At 38.0% G+C, this 17,931-nt stretch overlaps 4 protein-coding genes across 7 annotated transcripts; 3 read left to right on the top strand and 1 right to left on the bottom strand.

The window, feature by feature from the left end:
- The first annotated feature begins 1,464 nt into the window (after positions 1 to 1,464).
- On the top strand, positions 1,465 to 4,265 carry LOC120000550 (protein RER1A-like). The gene is made up of 4 exons (XM_038848672.1): positions 1,465 to 1,586; positions 2,197 to 2,575; positions 3,603 to 3,783; positions 3,907 to 4,265. The coding sequence occupies exons 2-4, from the start codon at positions 2,235 to 2,237 to the stop codon at positions 3,946 to 3,948; spliced, it is 564 nt and encodes a 187-aa protein (XP_038704600.1). The 5' UTR covers positions 1,465 to 1,586; positions 2,197 to 2,234; the 3' UTR covers positions 3,949 to 4,265.
- A 908-nt stretch (positions 4,266 to 5,173) lies between these two features.
- Positions 5,174 to 8,090, top strand: LOC119999149 (transmembrane protein 53). 3 transcript variants are annotated; one of them, XR_005468345.1, is made up of 6 exons: positions 5,174 to 5,840; positions 5,938 to 6,037; positions 6,897 to 7,102; positions 7,271 to 7,559; positions 7,702 to 7,753; positions 7,829 to 8,090. XR_005468345.1 is itself a non-coding variant. In XM_038846675.1 (5 exons), the coding sequence occupies exons 1-4, from the start codon at positions 5,191 to 5,193 to the stop codon at positions 7,533 to 7,535; spliced, it is 1,221 nt and encodes a 406-aa protein (XP_038702603.1). In that variant the 5' UTR covers positions 5,174 to 5,190; the 3' UTR covers positions 7,536 to 7,559; positions 7,702 to 7,902. The 3 variants fall into 3 exon arrangements, 2 of the variants coding, with proteins under 2 accessions (XP_038702603.1, XP_038702596.1); XM_038846675.1 differs by having other exon boundaries at positions 7,702 to 7,902; XM_038846668.1 differs by having other exon boundaries at positions 7,271 to 7,902.
- A 1,790-nt stretch (positions 8,091 to 9,880) lies between these two features.
- Positions 9,881 to 12,037, top strand: LOC119999185 (syntaxin-112-like). 2 transcript variants are annotated; one of them, XM_038846685.1, is made up of 4 exons: positions 9,882 to 10,215; positions 10,424 to 10,501; positions 10,670 to 10,743; positions 10,832 to 12,037. In XM_038846685.1, the coding sequence occupies exon 4, from the start codon at positions 10,858 to 10,860 to the stop codon at positions 11,752 to 11,754; it is 897 nt and encodes a 298-aa protein (XP_038702613.1). In that variant the 5' UTR covers positions 9,882 to 10,215; positions 10,424 to 10,501; positions 10,670 to 10,743; positions 10,832 to 10,857; the 3' UTR covers positions 11,755 to 12,037. The 2 variants fall into 2 exon arrangements, with proteins under 2 accessions (XP_038702614.1, XP_038702613.1); XM_038846686.1 differs by lacking the exon at positions 10,670 to 10,743 and having other exon boundaries at positions 9,881 to 10,215.
- A 783-nt stretch (positions 12,038 to 12,820) lies between these two features.
- Positions 12,821 to 15,931, bottom strand: LOC119999169 (putative glucose-6-phosphate 1-epimerase). Its single transcript, XM_038846684.1, has 10 exons — positions 15,791 to 15,931; positions 15,583 to 15,702; positions 15,325 to 15,438; positions 14,929 to 14,980; positions 14,603 to 14,740; positions 14,326 to 14,424; positions 13,998 to 14,095; positions 13,654 to 13,761; positions 13,441 to 13,522; positions 12,821 to 13,150 (listed from the first exon to the last, which is right to left on the bottom strand). Exons 1-10 carry the CDS (start codon positions 15,862 to 15,864, stop codon positions 13,082 to 13,084), a joined length of 954 nt encoding a protein of 317 aa, XP_038702612.1. The 5' UTR covers positions 15,865 to 15,931; the 3' UTR covers positions 12,821 to 13,081.
- Positions 15,932 to 17,931: the final 2,000 nt, after the last annotated feature.

The raw sequence follows: 17,931 nt of genomic DNA, 5'->3' as shown, positions 1-17,931 counted from the left end.
CGCTATCGCGAACTAATTGAATAACTAGACACCCCCTCTGATGTCATTTGCAAGAAACTATGTATTTATTGAAATGATATTTGTATTTAAAGAATAAAATGCTCAAATACTTAAACTTATTGTTACTGCTAAGGATCCGTCATGCAGAAGGAACAATGTTTGCAGTACTGTTTGGATTTGTTTAATATTTGCTAGTTAAAGACAATCCCTCCTTTTATTCAGGAGGAAACAACAAAAAGGGACAAAATAAGGTTCTCTGTGTCCAAATCTAGATTAGTGACAAGATCTTCTTTTGATTACTTTGTTGTTTGTCCCCAGTTGAGCCCACAATTAGCCAAAATATAAAATAACAGAGCTATTTTCTTTTAATTTGTCATATATATAGTTAATTTCAATTTATAACCATTAATAATGCGTTTTACTAGAGGATAACATTCCGTAATAACTTTACAGTTAACCGTGCTTCTACGATAACACTATTGAAATTAGTGACCTCCTAAAAATATAAAATCATGCGGGCCCATGTATCTACGGGAACCGAATAATAAAAAACGAACAATATTGTTTATGTGTATATGGTTTGAAAATTTTAATATATATTTATTTAATTTCTTCAAATTGAGATTCAAAGAGATTACCCATTTTTTTTAAAAAAAATAGAGAGAGAAAAATATAAAGCAATAGTACTCCAGTATGCTCCACTCTTTTATCTCATTAGATAATAACAAATACCAAAACCAAAAAAGATTAACCCATACGAGCTCTGCTTGGGGCCATTGTGTGCCACTTTATGCTAGTCACGTCTTGTAAAAGCCTCTTAATAAATCATCATTCTTTCACTTATTAATTTTTTTTTTATGATCAATATGCTTATTTTAATGATTAATAAATGCATTTGCTTATGTACGTCATAATTAATTATACGTTATGCGTTTTGTTCAAATGAAAGTTGTAAGATTGCCTATTTAGGAAGCGTCTCCATTCCACTAGCAACTACGAGATCACTTCAAAAACACCTTTGACATTGGTTAGGGATCACCGTTGATACTCATTTTTTCACCTCTTACAATTGATGAGTTAAGTCTGACAAAAAAAAAATAAAAATTGATGAGTTAAGTGGAGGAGACGGAATATTTCCTGAAATAAAATACATGCGGAGTCACAAAAGACGCCAACCTAAGACAAAACACACAATACTTTAATTAGGCGTGTCCATATGTGACAACCGTTGTCAGAAAAATCCAAGGCTCGTGTCCCCATCATCCGCTGTCTGTGTCCGTCTTTTCTTTTGGGTTTCTTTGGCGGTTAGAAATTCATGGGCTGTGTTTGGGCCAGGCCCATTTATATGCTGCTGGATTGGTCTGTGTCCCCACGGCCCAAATTGTGGCTTTGGACTACAAACACGCCCTAACATTAAATAACTATTATAAAAATAATAATAATATAATAGTTATCAAGCAAACACGCCCTTAAGTTACATTCCCATCACGCGGTTACTTCTCCGTCTCCCTTAGTCCCTATCCCTCTACGATTCTCGGATTTCCCAAAAGCCGTAAATTCGTCCTTGATTCTACAGCTGAACGCAGGTACATCTCGGGTGAAATCTCCCATTCCATAATGTTGCTTTTTCGTGATATTTGTTTAGTGTGTCTTAGAACCCTAATTAGCTTTTAATTGTTGATGATACGCGTTCGTTTTGCGATTCATAGCGTTTATCTTGTCGACATTGTCAGAGGATACCTCACGTTTGATTGGTGAGAAAAATCGAGAGTGAGCTAAGAGCTAAGAGATGCGTGTGAGCAGTGAACTTTTCTGTTCGTACCTAAGCATTTAACGACTTTGAAGTTTGAAGTACCTCTGCCTCTTGCATTGTAATTTTGTCATTGATATTAGTGGTTTCTCTCGTTTTAATGTATTTGAGAATTTGCATTTCTAATTTCTGGGGTATCAGAGTGAGGGACGAATACATTTAAAGAACCCTACATTTGGATTGCAAGAAACTGAGCCAATACGGAAAATAAAAAGAAGATCAAATAAATTATTCGACGGGATGAGTTTCAATTTAGCTTCTCATCTCATAAAGTGCAAAATGATATGGGTATTGTTGATTTCTTTGATTTGTATGATGGTATTCTTTTATGTATCTGGTAGTTATAGCTTTCATCCGACTTTCTCCTTAACCTTATTGGTTTTTAGGTTATTATTATAGAAGTTTCGTAGCAATCCTTAATTTCATGGAGCCTGCTGGAAATGATAATGCTGCGCCTTTTGCCAACTGGAGAAGTGATTTTTCGATGCTGTTTCAGCACTATTTGGATAAGTCTACGCCTCATCCACTGCAGAGATGGCTAGGGACATTGGCGGTGGCCATGATATATGTTTTGCGAGTTTACTATGTTCAAGGCTTTTATGTTGTCTCATATGGTTTGGGAATATATGTGTTGAATCTCTTGATTGGGTTTCTTTCACCAAGAGTTGATCCAGAGCTGGAAGCCTTGGATGGCGCTTCATTGCCAACCAGAGGTTCGGACGACTTCAAGCCTTTCATCCGTCGCCTTCCTGAATTTAAGTTCTGGTAATTTGAGTTTCCTCTCACCTTGCAGTACAATTGGGCTCTAATTATCATGTTCATCTAATATATCTGCAGGGCATTTTTTGTACCAAATTCGTTGTGTTGTGATTTCACATTAATGTATGTTGTTGTTGTACATCCCTGAAGAAACATCTATTATGCCAACTGCATCTAGGATTTTTTGGTTATAGTCTTGTTCTTGTATATTAATTGGAATTTTTAGTAAAGACCTCGTCCCAATTGTTATGTTGGTAGTCTTCAGAAAATGAGAAAATTTGATCTCGTACGTTAGGGGCATTTTCCTGATGGAGGCATGGGTTGTATGCTTGTATCACACATGAGCTTATATATTGTTTTGGTAATAGTATAATGTGATGCATGCATATTAGTTTGTTGCAAGTCCATGCTCATTTTTAGCTGGCCTGTGCTGAAAGTTTCCGGGGTTCATTTTTCCTTGTACAGTCTGCTGAGTTTTTCATGTAAGGCACAGGCACAGGCCGCATGGCCTTTGTTTGTCTAAAGTTTGTTCAAGTTACAATTTGCATTTACTATTTTCCAGTGGACCTTTAGCATTGTCTTATGCAATTTGACCCTATTGCTTCTAAACTTTGTTTCTCGAGATTCTTAATATGCTCCCTTAAACTTTGGACTAAGATGATACTCCACAGGCACTATGGTGGCTGGAGTCCCATTCAATGGTCCACCGTCTACTTTAGATGAATTTTGATGAACGCCTACGTGGTTGAATGAAGCTAACATTTTTGGCCATAGTTTTCGGGGGAGTTGGGGTGGTACAGGGTTTGGAGTTTCTCACACAATGATTCATGGTTATGGGAGTGCCGATTACAATATGGGTTAGAACCAAATCCACTTGTATGTTTAAGTCCTTGTCAGCATTCCTTTTTCTGTAGTAGTCTCGCCTTCCATGCATCTCTTTTTACATAATTGTAATAGGTTTGTGGACTTTCCATGCATAGTGATTTTTTATCCCGAATTTTATTCTAATGTTAATTTGGTTATTGGTTTTCAGGTATTCCATCACAAAGGCTTTTATTATTGCATTTGTCATGACCTTCTTCTCTGTGTTCGATGTACCTGTTTTCTGGCCAATATTGTTGTTTTACTGGGTTGTTCTATTTGTCCTCACAATGAAACGCCAAATTCTACACATGATCAAGTACAAGTACGTTCCATTCAGTATTGGAAAGAAGGTCAGTAATTTGTTTACTTTAAGTAAATTTCTTTTGTTGCAAAGTTATTTTTGTTGCTTTTCCGCCTTTTCAGGTGATTTTTCTATGCATGAAATTGAAAATTGTTTTGACTGATTTTGACAGACATATGGTGGTAAGAAATCATCTGCAAGTAGTAGCGACTAAAAGTTATGAAGTTGCTGGCAGTTGTAACTGGAGGCTGCTAATCTGTACTTGGGCAGTTGAAACATAATTTGGTGGAGTCTGTGATGAATGCAAGCTTAAGGTTTTCTAAATTCCTACGAACATGTCCTTTTGAGCAAACTCTGACAGTGATTTGATTTGAGAACCTTTTCCATTAGAGAAATGTTATTACTTTTGAAATGCATTTCTTCTGTATAGTTAGGCAAAAGTGACTTGGGTAAATGCTTCTGTTTCTTGTGTACATATACGCTCGACCGTCTATCAATCTTGATTTTTCCTTGCAGTTGAATTTTGGTCAATGTGTGTCTCTCTCTCTTTGGCATAAATTGTTGGTTAGAATGCATGCTTTTCTACAACTGACAGGGTTTTAGTAATTTTCTCTAACAACTGTTTGAGAAGTTCAGCGTCTTGTTCGTGGCAAGTAAATCCATTTCAAGGAGCCAGGTTGATGCTTATCATCCCAGAACTGTCTCAGGTGTTCAACCACATATATATGCCTTTTCAATATAAGCAGCTTCATCGAATTGTACCATTTCCAACGATATAGAGGTCCTACAAGGTTGCAGTATGTAACTTACTGTGGTGATGTATTAATATGACAGGTCCAAGGAACCTCTAGGGAAAGAACTCAGTACTGATAGAAGGTGAAACCTATGAGGAGATTTTTTTTGGCCCGTGGATCCTGCGCTCACACTCAAGGAATTGTCTGTTAAGGCTGTAGCGTTTCACAAATTTATTTCAGGCGGGATGTCTGCCTCCTTTACTCAAAACCATGACCTCGTAGAAGTGGGAGAGTGAGTATCCAATTTACCAACTAGACTAGATGGAACTGCTTCATACAGCACACGAAGAAAACGTGCTTTGTTGAAGTACAGAACCTGAAAAAAACTCTCATAATAGGGTAGTTGAGAATCATCAGAGAATGAGATATTTGGAGAGACGACCAGAGATTTTTGTTCTGGCTTGTGCTTGGCTCGTTGTGGCCCATTTTCCAGACATAGAACCCAAAGAGGCCTTTTTCCAGTATTGGGCCTATTGGTTTAACATGAGAAGCCTCTGTCAAGTGTCAAGGCCCAAGGGTTTCCATCCCGGGCCTCGGCCAACGCTTAAACGATGCCGTAGAATAAGCCAATGCAAGTTACTGCCCACCTCGATATCATCGCAGTAATTAATTTATTAATTATTACTATTGATTGATTATTATATTGTTCCTCTGATTCCTCCATGGAAGCACCGGTCAGGATCTTCAACTCCTCCAATCTGAATCAGTTCTTTTACAAAGTAGCAATCATGACCGGCACTGGTTCCTTCATTTGCCCTAGTAATCTTCACCGATCAGTAATAAACCCACAAATTCTTCGCAACGACGTTGCTTGCAAACACTCTCTCTCACTCACTCGCGTCCGCTCTTCACTCTCTCCCAACACAAACCCATTTGCCTCCTTCATTTCTCTTACCTCCTCGCATTTGTTCAATTCGCCAATAACACCTAACAATTTTATCTCCAACCCACTGAAATCTGACCCCGGCAACGCCGTTTTCTCGTGGAATCGAGCTCCACAGTCTGTCGACGGCGCGAATGTCGGGGTTTTGGGAAATGACGGTCCAGTCGTTACTGTGGTGTTACTGGGTTGGCTTGGCGCACAGAAGAAGCACCTGAGACGGTACGCAGAGTGGTATAATGCGAGGGGTATGCACGCGGTTACCTTCGTTGTCGACGCGAAGGAATTATTAGGGTTCGACTTCGGGAAGAAAGTGGAGAGGCGGATCACTGAGTTGGCGAACGAGCTTACTTCGTGGGTGTCGGAGAGGGAGGACGATGGGAGAGAGCGGTGCTTGGTTTTCCACAGTTTCAGCAACATGGGTTGGCTTTCGTGAGTTTGATCCGAGATTCTTCAGGCGATTGATCCGGTGATGTTAATGGAAGAATAGGCTGTATAGTTATTTCATTGTTGTTACTGTTGTTTGCAGGTATGGTTATATTCTTGATATTCTACACAGAGAGGGATTGGCGGAGAAGATTAAAGGATTCTTTTGTGATTCAGGAGGAGGGGATCCCTTGAATCCTAAGGTACTTTTTTGGCTTTTATTCTTCATGTGCAGTCAATGTAAAAGTAGAGCAGCTGATGAATTCGTTTGAATTTGCTAGCATGTATTATGGTGTTCAATGGATGGTTTTTTACTTTTGACCTCGACATTATTCGTAATCGTGGATGTTTTGTACTTATATTTTGATTATAGTTCGTGAAGTTAGAGGTGCAGGATATCTTAAATTGATTTTGCTGTGCACGTTGCATATCCGATTGTATTGCAGGGTTTTGAATGTTAAGGGTGCATTTGTTATACAGAGGGGAGGGGAGGGATCCTTAAATCCTATGATCTTTGGGTTTTTATCTTTTCTTAGGATGTGACCTGGCCTGGCTCGCAATGGCATGGAATTCTTTTTTATACAGTCCCCTATAATGCACTATTATATGTAACCTTGCATTCTAGAGAGACTGTTTGTCCTTAGGATATTTAAATTGTTGTTCATTTAGATGGGAATTTGGCGTTCTCTTGGCATGTAAGCGAAGTCGCGCTCGGGTTAACCAGTTATAGAGATTGTGAAGAGTAGGCTTGAAGACGTGAAGTTGTGGTTAAGACTTAAGAGTTAAGAATCGATTGGGCATGCATGTGTTTTCCCTCTTCCATATCCTTTGGAATAATGCATTTGCTTGAAGTCATGGTTAAGTCCATGAATGCAAATCATACCAAGTTTCTGTGACCTCATTTCCCGTAACTTTAAGTTTGAAGTTTCAGTTTTTAGTCGTCCTGGAACTGTCGACCTCTTTTGATATCTTTTCCCCAATATTTGCACTCTAAGGATTTTGTTATACTTTTTAACAGCAGCAGATGAATAATTTATGATCAATTTTCTTGATTTTTGGTAGGTTTGGGCTGGGGGCTTCTCTGCTGCTATGCTCAAGAAACGCAGCTCTTTAGGAAAACCCATGGTTCAAACCTCTGAAATTAAAGGATCAGATAGTCAAGTTAGTGAATTGAAAGTGCAAGAGGAACCTATAGGAATAGAAACTGTGTTGCTGCCAATGTTTGAGAAGCTATTCTCTGTAGTTCTAAAGTTGCCTGAGGTGAATCAGTAAGTATTATGCTTCTCCTACTTTGCAAAATGTACTTTTAAGGGTTTTTCTGATACTTATCCGTGACAATGACAACTAATTGGCTGTTCCTTGGGCATTAAATTTGTAGATTTTCAACATTGATTTACCTGTTTCTAATAATCTTACTTTCTATTGTTATTCCGCAGGAAGCTAACAAAGATTGTTTCCACCCTTTCGAAGAACCAGCCTTCTTGTCCACAACTCTACTTGTATAGCTCCGGTGACAGGGTTGTTCCATCTTGGTCAATTGAGTCACTTGTTGAGGAGCAAAGAAGGATGGGGAAGAAAGTATTTTCCTTCAACTTCAAGTCATCCCCCCATGTGGATCACTATCGAACTTTTCCTGACGCTTATTCATCACAGCTTCATAACTGCTTGAGAGAGTGTTTTGCGACTGTTAAGCAAACCTGAAGCCGACTAACCAAGAATCGTCAGGTTCTGTTCAACTGTCATTTGATTTGAAATTTGAATATCCAACACCTATCATTCTATCAGAGATATATGAGTAGGAATAAATTATGGAGTACCCTTTTATCACACAATGACACAAGAGACTACCTCTGTGTTTTCTGCGCAGTTTGCATCGTTGAATGGCCTCACGCTTGGCTAAGTTAGCATAAAGCTTATCTGTAAGTTTATCACAAGGTACTGGCAATGTATCAAATTTATTTTGTAGCTTATTGTTGTTCTCTGAATCATTGTAGGAACTAGTGAAGTGTGCTTCTGTTCTCTGAATCATTGTCACCGATATCCCGCCGTGAATTAATACCGTTCTCCATTTCTTGATGTTTTTGGGTCGATTACATATCAGGGATTTGCTTTTGAGTGATGCTTCTGTGCCACCCTCAACGTTTGTCTGATGTGGACCAAGAAAGCCCAAAACAAGGCCCTAGTCAGTGTTCCTTATTGGGCTTCTTGGGTGGACCCGATTGTAGTTGCAAATTGCAACTAAAGCCCAAACGCACGAGGACACCCCATCGTTATAATGTATGCGTTTGGCAGTATGTTTACACTGTGTTTAGATGCACCTCATCTCACAGCATCACAGTTTTTTATGACATGTCAAACGCTTTTACAGTAGAACTCACCTCACAGCACCTCATCTCACCTCACAACACTCCCAAACGCTTACAATATATGTTGAATTGTCCCACGTAATCAAATTAGGTCAATTATTTTATTTTAGATTAATGTATAATGTAAACGTTAAGTGATTTTATATTAATATTATTAGTTATCTAATATAACCATAATTTAAATATGTCAAACACACCTCACAACACCACAATTTTTGATGCGTCAAACAACTTTTGCGTTCTAACTCACCTCACAACACCATAATTTTATACCTCACAGCACTGCACACCACCTCACAACAGAACCGCATGTTGTCTCAAATCAACGTTTCTCACTCTTCCACATTTATCCTCGGGCGACCCCCATTAGCATCCATTAGTCTCTCTTTGGTTCTCCCGTAATTTCCTTAACTTTTCCGATCGCAATCTCGGAGAGTCGGAGACTCGTCTGTTCTGTCTCAGTTTGTTTTTTCGAAGTCGAAAAAGTGGTGATGATGGATGAGGCAGTGGTGAATCCAACAATTTCTCCTCCAAACTCTTACGGCAACGTAGTAGTCGGCAGAACCTTTGACCGGTTACACGATGGCCATCGCCTTTTCCTCAAGGTCCCTTCTTCCTCCTGTCTCTCTATACCACTATATTGAAATTAATTCTTTCGCAGCTAAAGGTTTGAGCTTATTTGTACAGTGTTGTGTCAATAGAAATTGCTGTTTTGAACATAGAAAAACATAGCATTTTCTTTATGGTGAGTCTCGTAGGTCGAAGTTGTTGATCTTGTTTCAGAAGGATCCACCGGAGATGAGCTGAGTTCAACAACGCTGAGGAAGCTTGAAGCTGAGAAGGCCAAAAGCAACAGCTAGCAAGAACAGAGAATTAGCCTCTCAAGAGTCCTACCATGTGAATGAAATATGTGGAGTTGAAGGCCAGGAAAAATCACAACTAAATAATATGGCACAGGATTTAAAATATCTCTCTAGAGAAAGCTTCTCCTCTTGGACAAAGTTATAGAATCTCGTACATGTGCTAGAATCATGCATGTTTTCATGTAATTCTATGTTGTGTTTTATCTCATGCTGTTTTAAGTGGTAAGACCATGTATGGGGCTCACTCATGTCCAGTGCTGGAAGGTCAAGAAAGTTGGTGACTTGATGACATGGGAGTCGGCGATCGAATCTTTGGTGAACGATGACCGTAACTGTAACAGTCGTAAAGTAGCAAAATTCCTTGTTGGGTAAGTTCTGACCCAAACGAAAAGTGTAACGATATGAAACTCTCTAAGGAACTTGGCAAAATAGTCTCGTAACTTCTGGGAGAATAAATATCTCATCACAAGGGGGTTGCAATGACCAGGCCCGACCTATTATTTTTTAAATACCTTTGTTTTTATTCAAAACGTTACCGCATGTTTTTATGTTACTTCTATTGAAAAATTCTTTTCTTTTCCTTATACTTTCCCTATCGGACCCCCATAATCCGGATGGACCGACCTCTGTATTTTTTTTTTGAGAAGACCGACCTCTGTATTTATACCTTAGCTATTCTTCGAATTTAACGAAGTTAGAATTTCGAATTTTCTACGACATTGAGATAAAAAAAAAAAATCGTCAATATTGTAATGTAGAGAGGTTCTATAATTTGAGATCAAAACTTCAGCGCAATCTTGACAAATTGGACTGTTTAAAGTGTTGTCAACGTAAAACGGGGTCGTCTAGTAGATGGAGAATTTTCGGTTACCTATATTGACGGAGGTGGAACGATATAACGGCTAGAAAATTGTATGCAATGAAGATTTGAATTTTATTCCTGGGGAAGTTAACGGAAACAATTATCCCATCTCCCCTCATCCTTCAAGAATCCCAGTTCCATCGTCTCTCTCAAGAGTTTCTCTCCCTCTTTAGCTTTTTATAGTTCATTACCCACAACACGGTGACCGATAGAGAGAGAGAAAAAAGGAGAAGGGAGAATCACTGGCAATTCGCAAGCATTTGCAGAGCAGAGTCATCGATTTCTCCAAGGTTTTTTTTTTTTTTTTGGTCTATTTCGTGGTCGTCGTGGCTTCAGATTGCACACTACTCTGTTTCATCTTCCCTAAACCCTTTTGATTCTGTGTCTCTTTTTGCATGTTTTTCTTGATGCATTCTCATTTCTGCTTACTACTCTTGATGAGGTTTTTTGTTTCTATAATGCTCTGTCTGACATTCAACTGTATATGATTCCACCCAGATCTCTCGGAGAATAGATTTTAAAGAAAGCAAAGAAAGAATCTCAAGTGGTTGATCCAAATTTTGAATCTGTTTCAGGGTAATTCTTGTTTCTGCGTACTCTCTTTCAATTTCGCTTTTTCTTGAAACCCTTTTTTGCATTAATCTTAGAGATTACCAATCTCTTCTTTGATTACTACTTATTCACTGAAAAGCTCCCTTGAATTATCTCCCCTGATTCTCTTTCGCTTGGATTGTTCATATCTAGAACCCCCACTTTGTCACAGAGAGAGAAAGAGAAGGAAGGATCATTGGTATTTCAGAGTCTTTTCAAGAGCAGAGGCATCAATTTCTCCATACAAGCCCATCTTCGATTTCTTTCTTTAAGCCCTTTTGGATCAATTTCAATTATTTCTTGATTTGTTCGCAGGTGGGTTTTTGCAAATTCTTGCAAAGATGAATGATTTGATGACGAAGTCGTTCTTAAGTTATGTGGATTTAAAGAACCAAGCCCAGAAAGATCTTGAAGCTGAACATGACCTTGAAGCAGGCAGACTCAATCCCACAAATGATCAGAACCTCTCTCGGTTCTTTCAAGAAGTTGCCCCAATCAAGGCTTCCATGGAAGAGATAACCAGTCTCTTGTTTGATCTTCAGAATCTTAATGAAGAAACAAAGTCCACTCACAGTGCCAAAGTTCTTCGTGGCCTAAGAGATCGGATGGAATCAGACATAGCTTCTGTTCTCAGAAAAGCCAAGATTGTTAAGGCAAGTCTAGCAGCCATTGACAAAGCCAATGCAACCAACCGCCGTAAATCAGACTTGTATAAGGAAGAAAGTCCAGTTGATCGAACCAGAACATCGGTCACAAATGGCTTGAGAGTCAAGCTTAGGGAGATAATGAATGAATTTCAGTCATTAAGAAATAAGATATTAGTTGATCAAAAGGAAGATCTCAAGAGAAAATATTACACTGCCACTGGAGAGATACCAAGTGAAGAGATGATTGAAAGCATGGTTTCCAGAGGAGGAAGAGTTCAAGTATTTGAAGGGAAAACAGAGGTGGATTTGAGAAGTAAAGAGAGACAAGAAGCTGTAATGGACATACAGAGAAGCTTGACTAGGCTTCATCAAGTTTTTCTTGACATGGCTGTGCTTGTTGAGGCACAAGGGGAGCAAATAGATGATATTGAAGAGAATGTGGGAACTGCTAGTAATTACATCAGTGGTGGAACCAACAGTCTTTACTATGCCAATCAGATGAGGAAGAAGACCAAGACATGGGTTTACTGGGTTTGGGCTGTTGCAGTGATTATACTGTTGGTTTGTGTTATTTCCATGTTGGCCACCTGAGAGACTCAGAGGAGCAGCTGTGAGGGAGATGGGGTTGGAACTGTAGAGAGGTTTGTGGTCTGTGGATTCTTCATGTCTAATGAGCTTTGGTTTAACCTAGGGGGAAAAAGTCTTTTCACTGCTTCAGTGGTCACTGACTTGTTAGGATTTTTGACAAAATGCATGCTTTGGTGCATTTTAGTAGTTCTTTCTCTTCTCACTTCTTGTCTACAATCTGTTTTGAGCGTTGTTATTCTGCAAATATGACTTACAAAAAGCTTGAATAGATCTACATGATTTCTGTTATTAATCTAGTGTTGAGTTACCCAAGCTTAAGTATTTTCCATTGCCTGGGACATTTGGATGATGACCCAAAAGGAGGAACAAGTAAAATCCCATCCAAACAAATTTTAGAACGTTTACAAAGAGCGGGGCCGAGATATATAGAATGTACGTAAATTTTATCCCCACATAATACGTGGAGAGGTTATCTCCCGGAATTAAACGTGAATTATGTGGGAGATGTTATCTCCCGAAATTAAACCTATAACTTCTAAGTTGCACCCGTGCAACACTATCAAAGGGTAAGTTCGCCAAAGAAAAAAAAATCTAAAATAATGACAAAAAAGTAGAAGGGGAAAAAAGATGAATAAAAAACCTTATCTTAAGTGTGCCTATCTGAAGGTGCTGAAACAAAAGCCATACACTTCATTTTCTCCATAGCTTCATACTATCTTCACCACTTCAAGTACCATCTCCATGGCATTGTCTGCTTCATTTTACTAGTCTTGTTACAACCAAAGATGGCAAACACCTTATGAGAGACTGAGAGAAGAGGATAAAACCAGCAATATATAGCTTATTGCTTGATCTTGAGGACGAGGATAAAGAAACAGTTATCCATCACCACAGTGAAAGACTGGCTATTGCATTAGGGTTTTAGCAGAATGAAACCAGGAACAACTCTTCTAATTGTTAAGAATCTTCAGATCTGTGAGGATTGTCATACTGTGGCAAAGCTACTCTCCAAGATTGGAGATAAATAGATAATCATGTGGGAAAGAATACGGTTTCACCATTTTAGATATGGAAAATGTAATTGTGGAAATTACTGGTGAAGAAGGAAAATAGAGATAATATCATTCATATACAAAAATCAGTAGACAGAAGCAAGATCCAACAGATTTTAACAGGAATGACATTACAGAGTACTCTGGACTAGCCTGAGTTGTTGCTCATCTAGTTGGAAAGGTTTCTCATGTCATGAACTAAATGATCAAGCCATATGGTATAACAGAGGGATAGAGTAATTCTATAAATTTCAAAATCAGTATAGTTACACTTCCGCCTATGGGCCTATGCTAATATGCTGTGTTGCTGTCCATGACTGCTCAGGTTCTAGCTGGACATTTCCAATCTGGAGTAGCCATGTCAAAAAAAAAAAAAAAAACACAAAGAAAAGAAAAGAAAATTAACTTCAAGAAAAATCAGTCAACGCAACCTGTTTCATAAGGAAATTGGAACATGTTCAATTGGCATACTGCCCTTTAGCTAAGAAAAACTTGCAAAAAAAGGTTTATAAAGGATTGTTTCTCTAAGCAGTATGCTGAATGAGCTGCCATCAGCAACCCATTAATGTGGAAAATAGAAGACAATGCAGCTTCCAAAAAGTTTGCCTCGTTACGAGAAATTTGAGTAATTACATACCTTAGCATTTTCCACACAAACAAAGTCTTTGTAGCATGCTTCCATCTGCAGATATGGATTCCACAAAACAGCATCTGACCAACTGCATAGATACGAGGGAATTGTCAACCAGATGAGTGCATGTCAAGTATCAGACAATGGAAAAAAAAAGAAAAGAAAAATAAACCACAAAGAGAATAAGAAAAATAAACAAAAGGTCTCTGACTCCCGTACTTCGTATTTCTGATAGTTATTACATCACCCAAACCGTTATCAAGATGCACTTCATCAGGGGCACCAAGATATACACAATCTACAAATCCAGGAAAAGTGACCACATCCCTGCATTTTGGATATGACAGTTAGAAAAGAGTGTAAATCTCTTGTGAACAAGAATAGGCCCAAAAAAGTAAAAAAGTGAAGAAGGATTGAGTTAGAAGAATGGCAAGTTTCGGAGTTAAGTTTCTAATTCAGTGAAAGCAATTGCTTTGTCACCCAAACCTCAAAGTCACATGAGTATTGTACACAGGTTAAGACCAGACGTAAAGCAGAAGCACGTAGGATAAAGTGATGAGTACCTTTCCTCTTTACCCTCCAAAGGATTGGTAGGATCTGGGTCTTTATTCAGAGTTTTGCAGCCTTTCAAGCCTCTCACAGATGCCCCTGTTACAGAGGCCTGCAGATGACAATGAAAGTCGATTTCAATTCATTATCTTAATCTGTTTCTGTGAGCAATTAAAACTATCAATTGCAATGAAATTCTCAGTAAAACATAAATTTACATAAGCTCCCAAGAAATATTTCCTAGATCCTGGATTTATCTTAATGACAAGGAAATTTCACGACTGATACTAAATTCAGAAAATTCCTGATTTGCCCACCAGCATGGAATCATAATATACTTACACGGAAATACGAATGCAATGCCGAGCTGAATGAAAATGGCTTATTGTCTGTGTTTGTAATTATTAGCTCCGTTGTAATGCTCTTTGAATTTAGAATAACCTGAAAACAACTGAATAGCTGTGAATTTGGTCTGTAAAATTATATCATATAAATAACAAAACAAGCCAAGAGCCATATTTTATGAATACAAGCTAAACATGCTTTTGATACCCGAACTGACCATGGATTCAATCAATTTTGAAATTGTTTCTGTAAAGGTAAGTAATCAATTACTGACCTTATATAGAGCCTGAAAACCAAAATCCCACATGGCACGACTGTATGGACCATCCTTAAGCTCAAGAGTTACAGCAGGATTTCCATCGACATCTTTGGAGTCAAGGATGGACCAGTCCATATTCCTTGCAAATCCATGCTGTTATTCACATAGAATTCTCTCTAGTTTAACAAAATAAAAATAGGATAGAAGAACAAGAAACACAAACAATTAATTTGAAGGTATGGGTGAAGGGTAGCATGTTTCTCAAAGCCTCAAAGGAATCGTATAAAACTTTCGAATATATAAGCTACTAAGGAAAATGGAACAGTGATAACTGGTCCTACCTGTTGAATCTGGCCTGGTCCAAATTGTGGGAAACAATGTGGAAGACCTCCGCTATTCCAATAGAGACACAATCAGTAACTGTTTCAAATGCCATGTTTTCCAGCAATAACAAGATTACTAAAGACACGTTATATGTATCACGGGATGTCAGGACTTCTTGTATTCTATGAAAATGAGTATCATAGGCAAGAATATAGCTATATCAATTCCACCATGTAAGCCTAAACACAATTTTCCCTTGTTTGGAAGTTTCCAGGGTCATTAACATACTCAGAATGAAAAGCTAAAAGAATCACATTCACACTAGAAATCGGTAAACTACATGATTCAAACAATTATATTCAGAATCGAACCAAATGAGAATGAAACATGAAGGTGTTAGGAACCAAATAGACCTGATTGGCTTTTTCTTGTTAAATACAGCATCAGGCCGAACAAAGAGAAGGTCCTTTCCACTTGGAACTTTCCAAGATGTGATACAACCTCCATACAAATATATTTCTGCCTCACTGTAAACAAAATGATTCAATCAAAAACAATTAATTTACATAATATATCAACGATGACAGATTCACTCGCAACTTCCTGATTGTAAATTAACACTAATAAATAGGTACAGAAGAAAAGGAGTAATTGAACCCTCGATAGCTCACCTGCCATTAGGAGAAGAGAGAACAACCTTAGGTAAATTCCCTTCCCCTTCAGTAACTCTTACTCCTGAAGTAGATGCATTCCCACTTGCAATCGCCATGCTGGGGCACCTGAACGAATTTCTGCAAAAATTTGGGCAAAACAGAATATTATCTTTCAAGCTTGAATTTTGATGAGTTGCTAAAGAATAAAATAGTAGAGAAACTTAACCGGTTGACTCGCCGCCATTTGAGGCTCTGAGAGTTCAGATTCGGGAGCGAAAATTGCATAGAAACCATCGCCATGTTTTCTTCGATTTGAAATGGTCAGTGACCTCCTCGCACTGCCTCTTCAACTAACGATTGTGTTCTGCTTATGCCGTTGTACTAAATTCGGATATTCTTTTTGTTTTTTTTAGAATTGAAAAGGTTTCGGCCCATTAGACAAGGCCCATTTCATTACATTTACAAAGCGGAGGAGCCCACCTCAACTCAATTCCTTCCAAAATGTTGGCCCAACTAAGCCCACCCAATAATACGGTGATCAGAGTCCAGAGACCGAGGTTGGTGATGGGCTCGTTTAAGTTTTCATTGGCTTGGATCTTTCGAAATTGGGGCCCAATTATGAACGGGGGAGCGTGGGAAGTCCATTTATTAGTGTTTGGCCCAGTTCAGCAAGCTTGTTTTGGTTAAAACTAAGAAGACAGAAGGGCTTTGTTTAAATTAGGAGCGTTCAAGTTTGCGTTCAGGCGAGAATTAGGGCTTGATTTGAAGGAAATGAGAGATTCTTTAATTGTTCAACTGTTATAAATTATGAGCAAATCCACCCCCTTAGGCCGACACTACAAACCAATATTATATGTTATGGATTATCCGATTTTCGTAGATACAACGGATCCACACGGCTTTGTTCTTCGTGGGTTATCTCACTTATTAGTTAATAGTACTTAAATCCAAGAAAAAAGTTTTGGTTGTATAAAAAGAGGTAGGTATTTACTTATAAACTATACCACCTGGACTTTATCCAACCGATGTGGAACAAGTCTTCACATAAATGTGCACAAGGTAATCGTGTAAAGAAAGAAGTTATAAAGGTTAAGGCCCAATCCAATTTACTTAAAGTATTATCCGCCTTAGGTTCAAGCTTGTATGGTTTTGTCCTAGGCTCTCAAATGGTTAAAAGTACGTTAATGCTTCTAAATCATATCACTCAATATTCCTCAAGCCATGGGAGACATATTTTATCTCTTAACAATTACACCATTCGGAAAAAGAAGAAAAAGTGATCGCATAGGATTCTCATCATATACAAAGAAGACACATAGTAATATAGTATTTTATTTTACTTCCACTAGTTTCGAACGAAAATATAGGAATATACCTCTTCTCTATCACTGCAGTCTGCAGGCCAGTCTAAGATGTGTCCGACATGTAGATCAGACAAATTGCATTCGTTCTTCTTTCTTGAATGTTGACCACACAACAGCTAACACAAAACAGAATATTACTTGGATTTTAGTTTCAAACGTAGTTATATAATTTAGCCAGTCTTGGTAAAAACAAGACCCTGACAAGTAACAATCCAATGAAGTTTTATACTATCCAAAACATCATTGTGTCAAACCGCACTTATCTTTTAATCGGTTATTGTTAAATGTGTGTTAATGAGAATCTATGGAAAAATTGATCAACCCACCTATAATCAACCGCCAATAATTTAAATAAAAAAAAGACACAAGAATAATGACAAACGATTGCATGGAAAAGGAAAAGTTGCATTTAGAAAATCAACGACAAGAAGAAGAACATCGCAAAGGTTCAGACAAGATCAGTCACTTGTCATTTGTCAGTCACTAATCATGAATAATTTATTCATGATTTTAACAATTTTATCTTTCGCAATAGCTACTCAATTCCTTTAGCATAAATTTTTGGCCATATGAATGAGAAAGCGGTATAAAAATATATATGCTATTGCTTGCCAGCCCACAATTCACGAATTGACAAGTAGTCTCCATCGATCCAACTAATGCCAGTCTTACAAAAAATTATACACACCCCCAAAAAAGACATGGCCCTCCACAATCATCTAAACCACTTAGAGCTTTTAGCGTGCAAGTCATTCATCCAATCCCAAAATTGTTATCATCTCCATTTTTGTAATGATAATCGAATCAATAAGCGTCCCTTATAGTAGAAGTCATTGAAATTTTTTTATTTGTGTAGTTTTAATCACAGACATCCAATCTATTTATAAATTTGTTAAACGAACTACAGGTTTGGTAGTAAAAAAATAAACAGAATAACAGAATTGATCGATAATCATCGAATCAATAAAAAATTTATATATTTATTTAATAGAACTAATTGATA

The sequence above is a fragment of the Tripterygium wilfordii genome, chromosome 1 (assembly GCF_013401445.1).
Source record: "Tripterygium wilfordii isolate XIE 37 chromosome 1, ASM1340144v1, whole genome shotgun sequence".
NCBI classification, from domain to species: domain Eukaryota; kingdom Viridiplantae; phylum Streptophyta; class Magnoliopsida; order Celastrales; family Celastraceae; genus Tripterygium; species Tripterygium wilfordii.
Note: the sequence above shows the minus strand (reverse complement) of the source record. Positions and strands in the feature narration are given on the sequence as shown.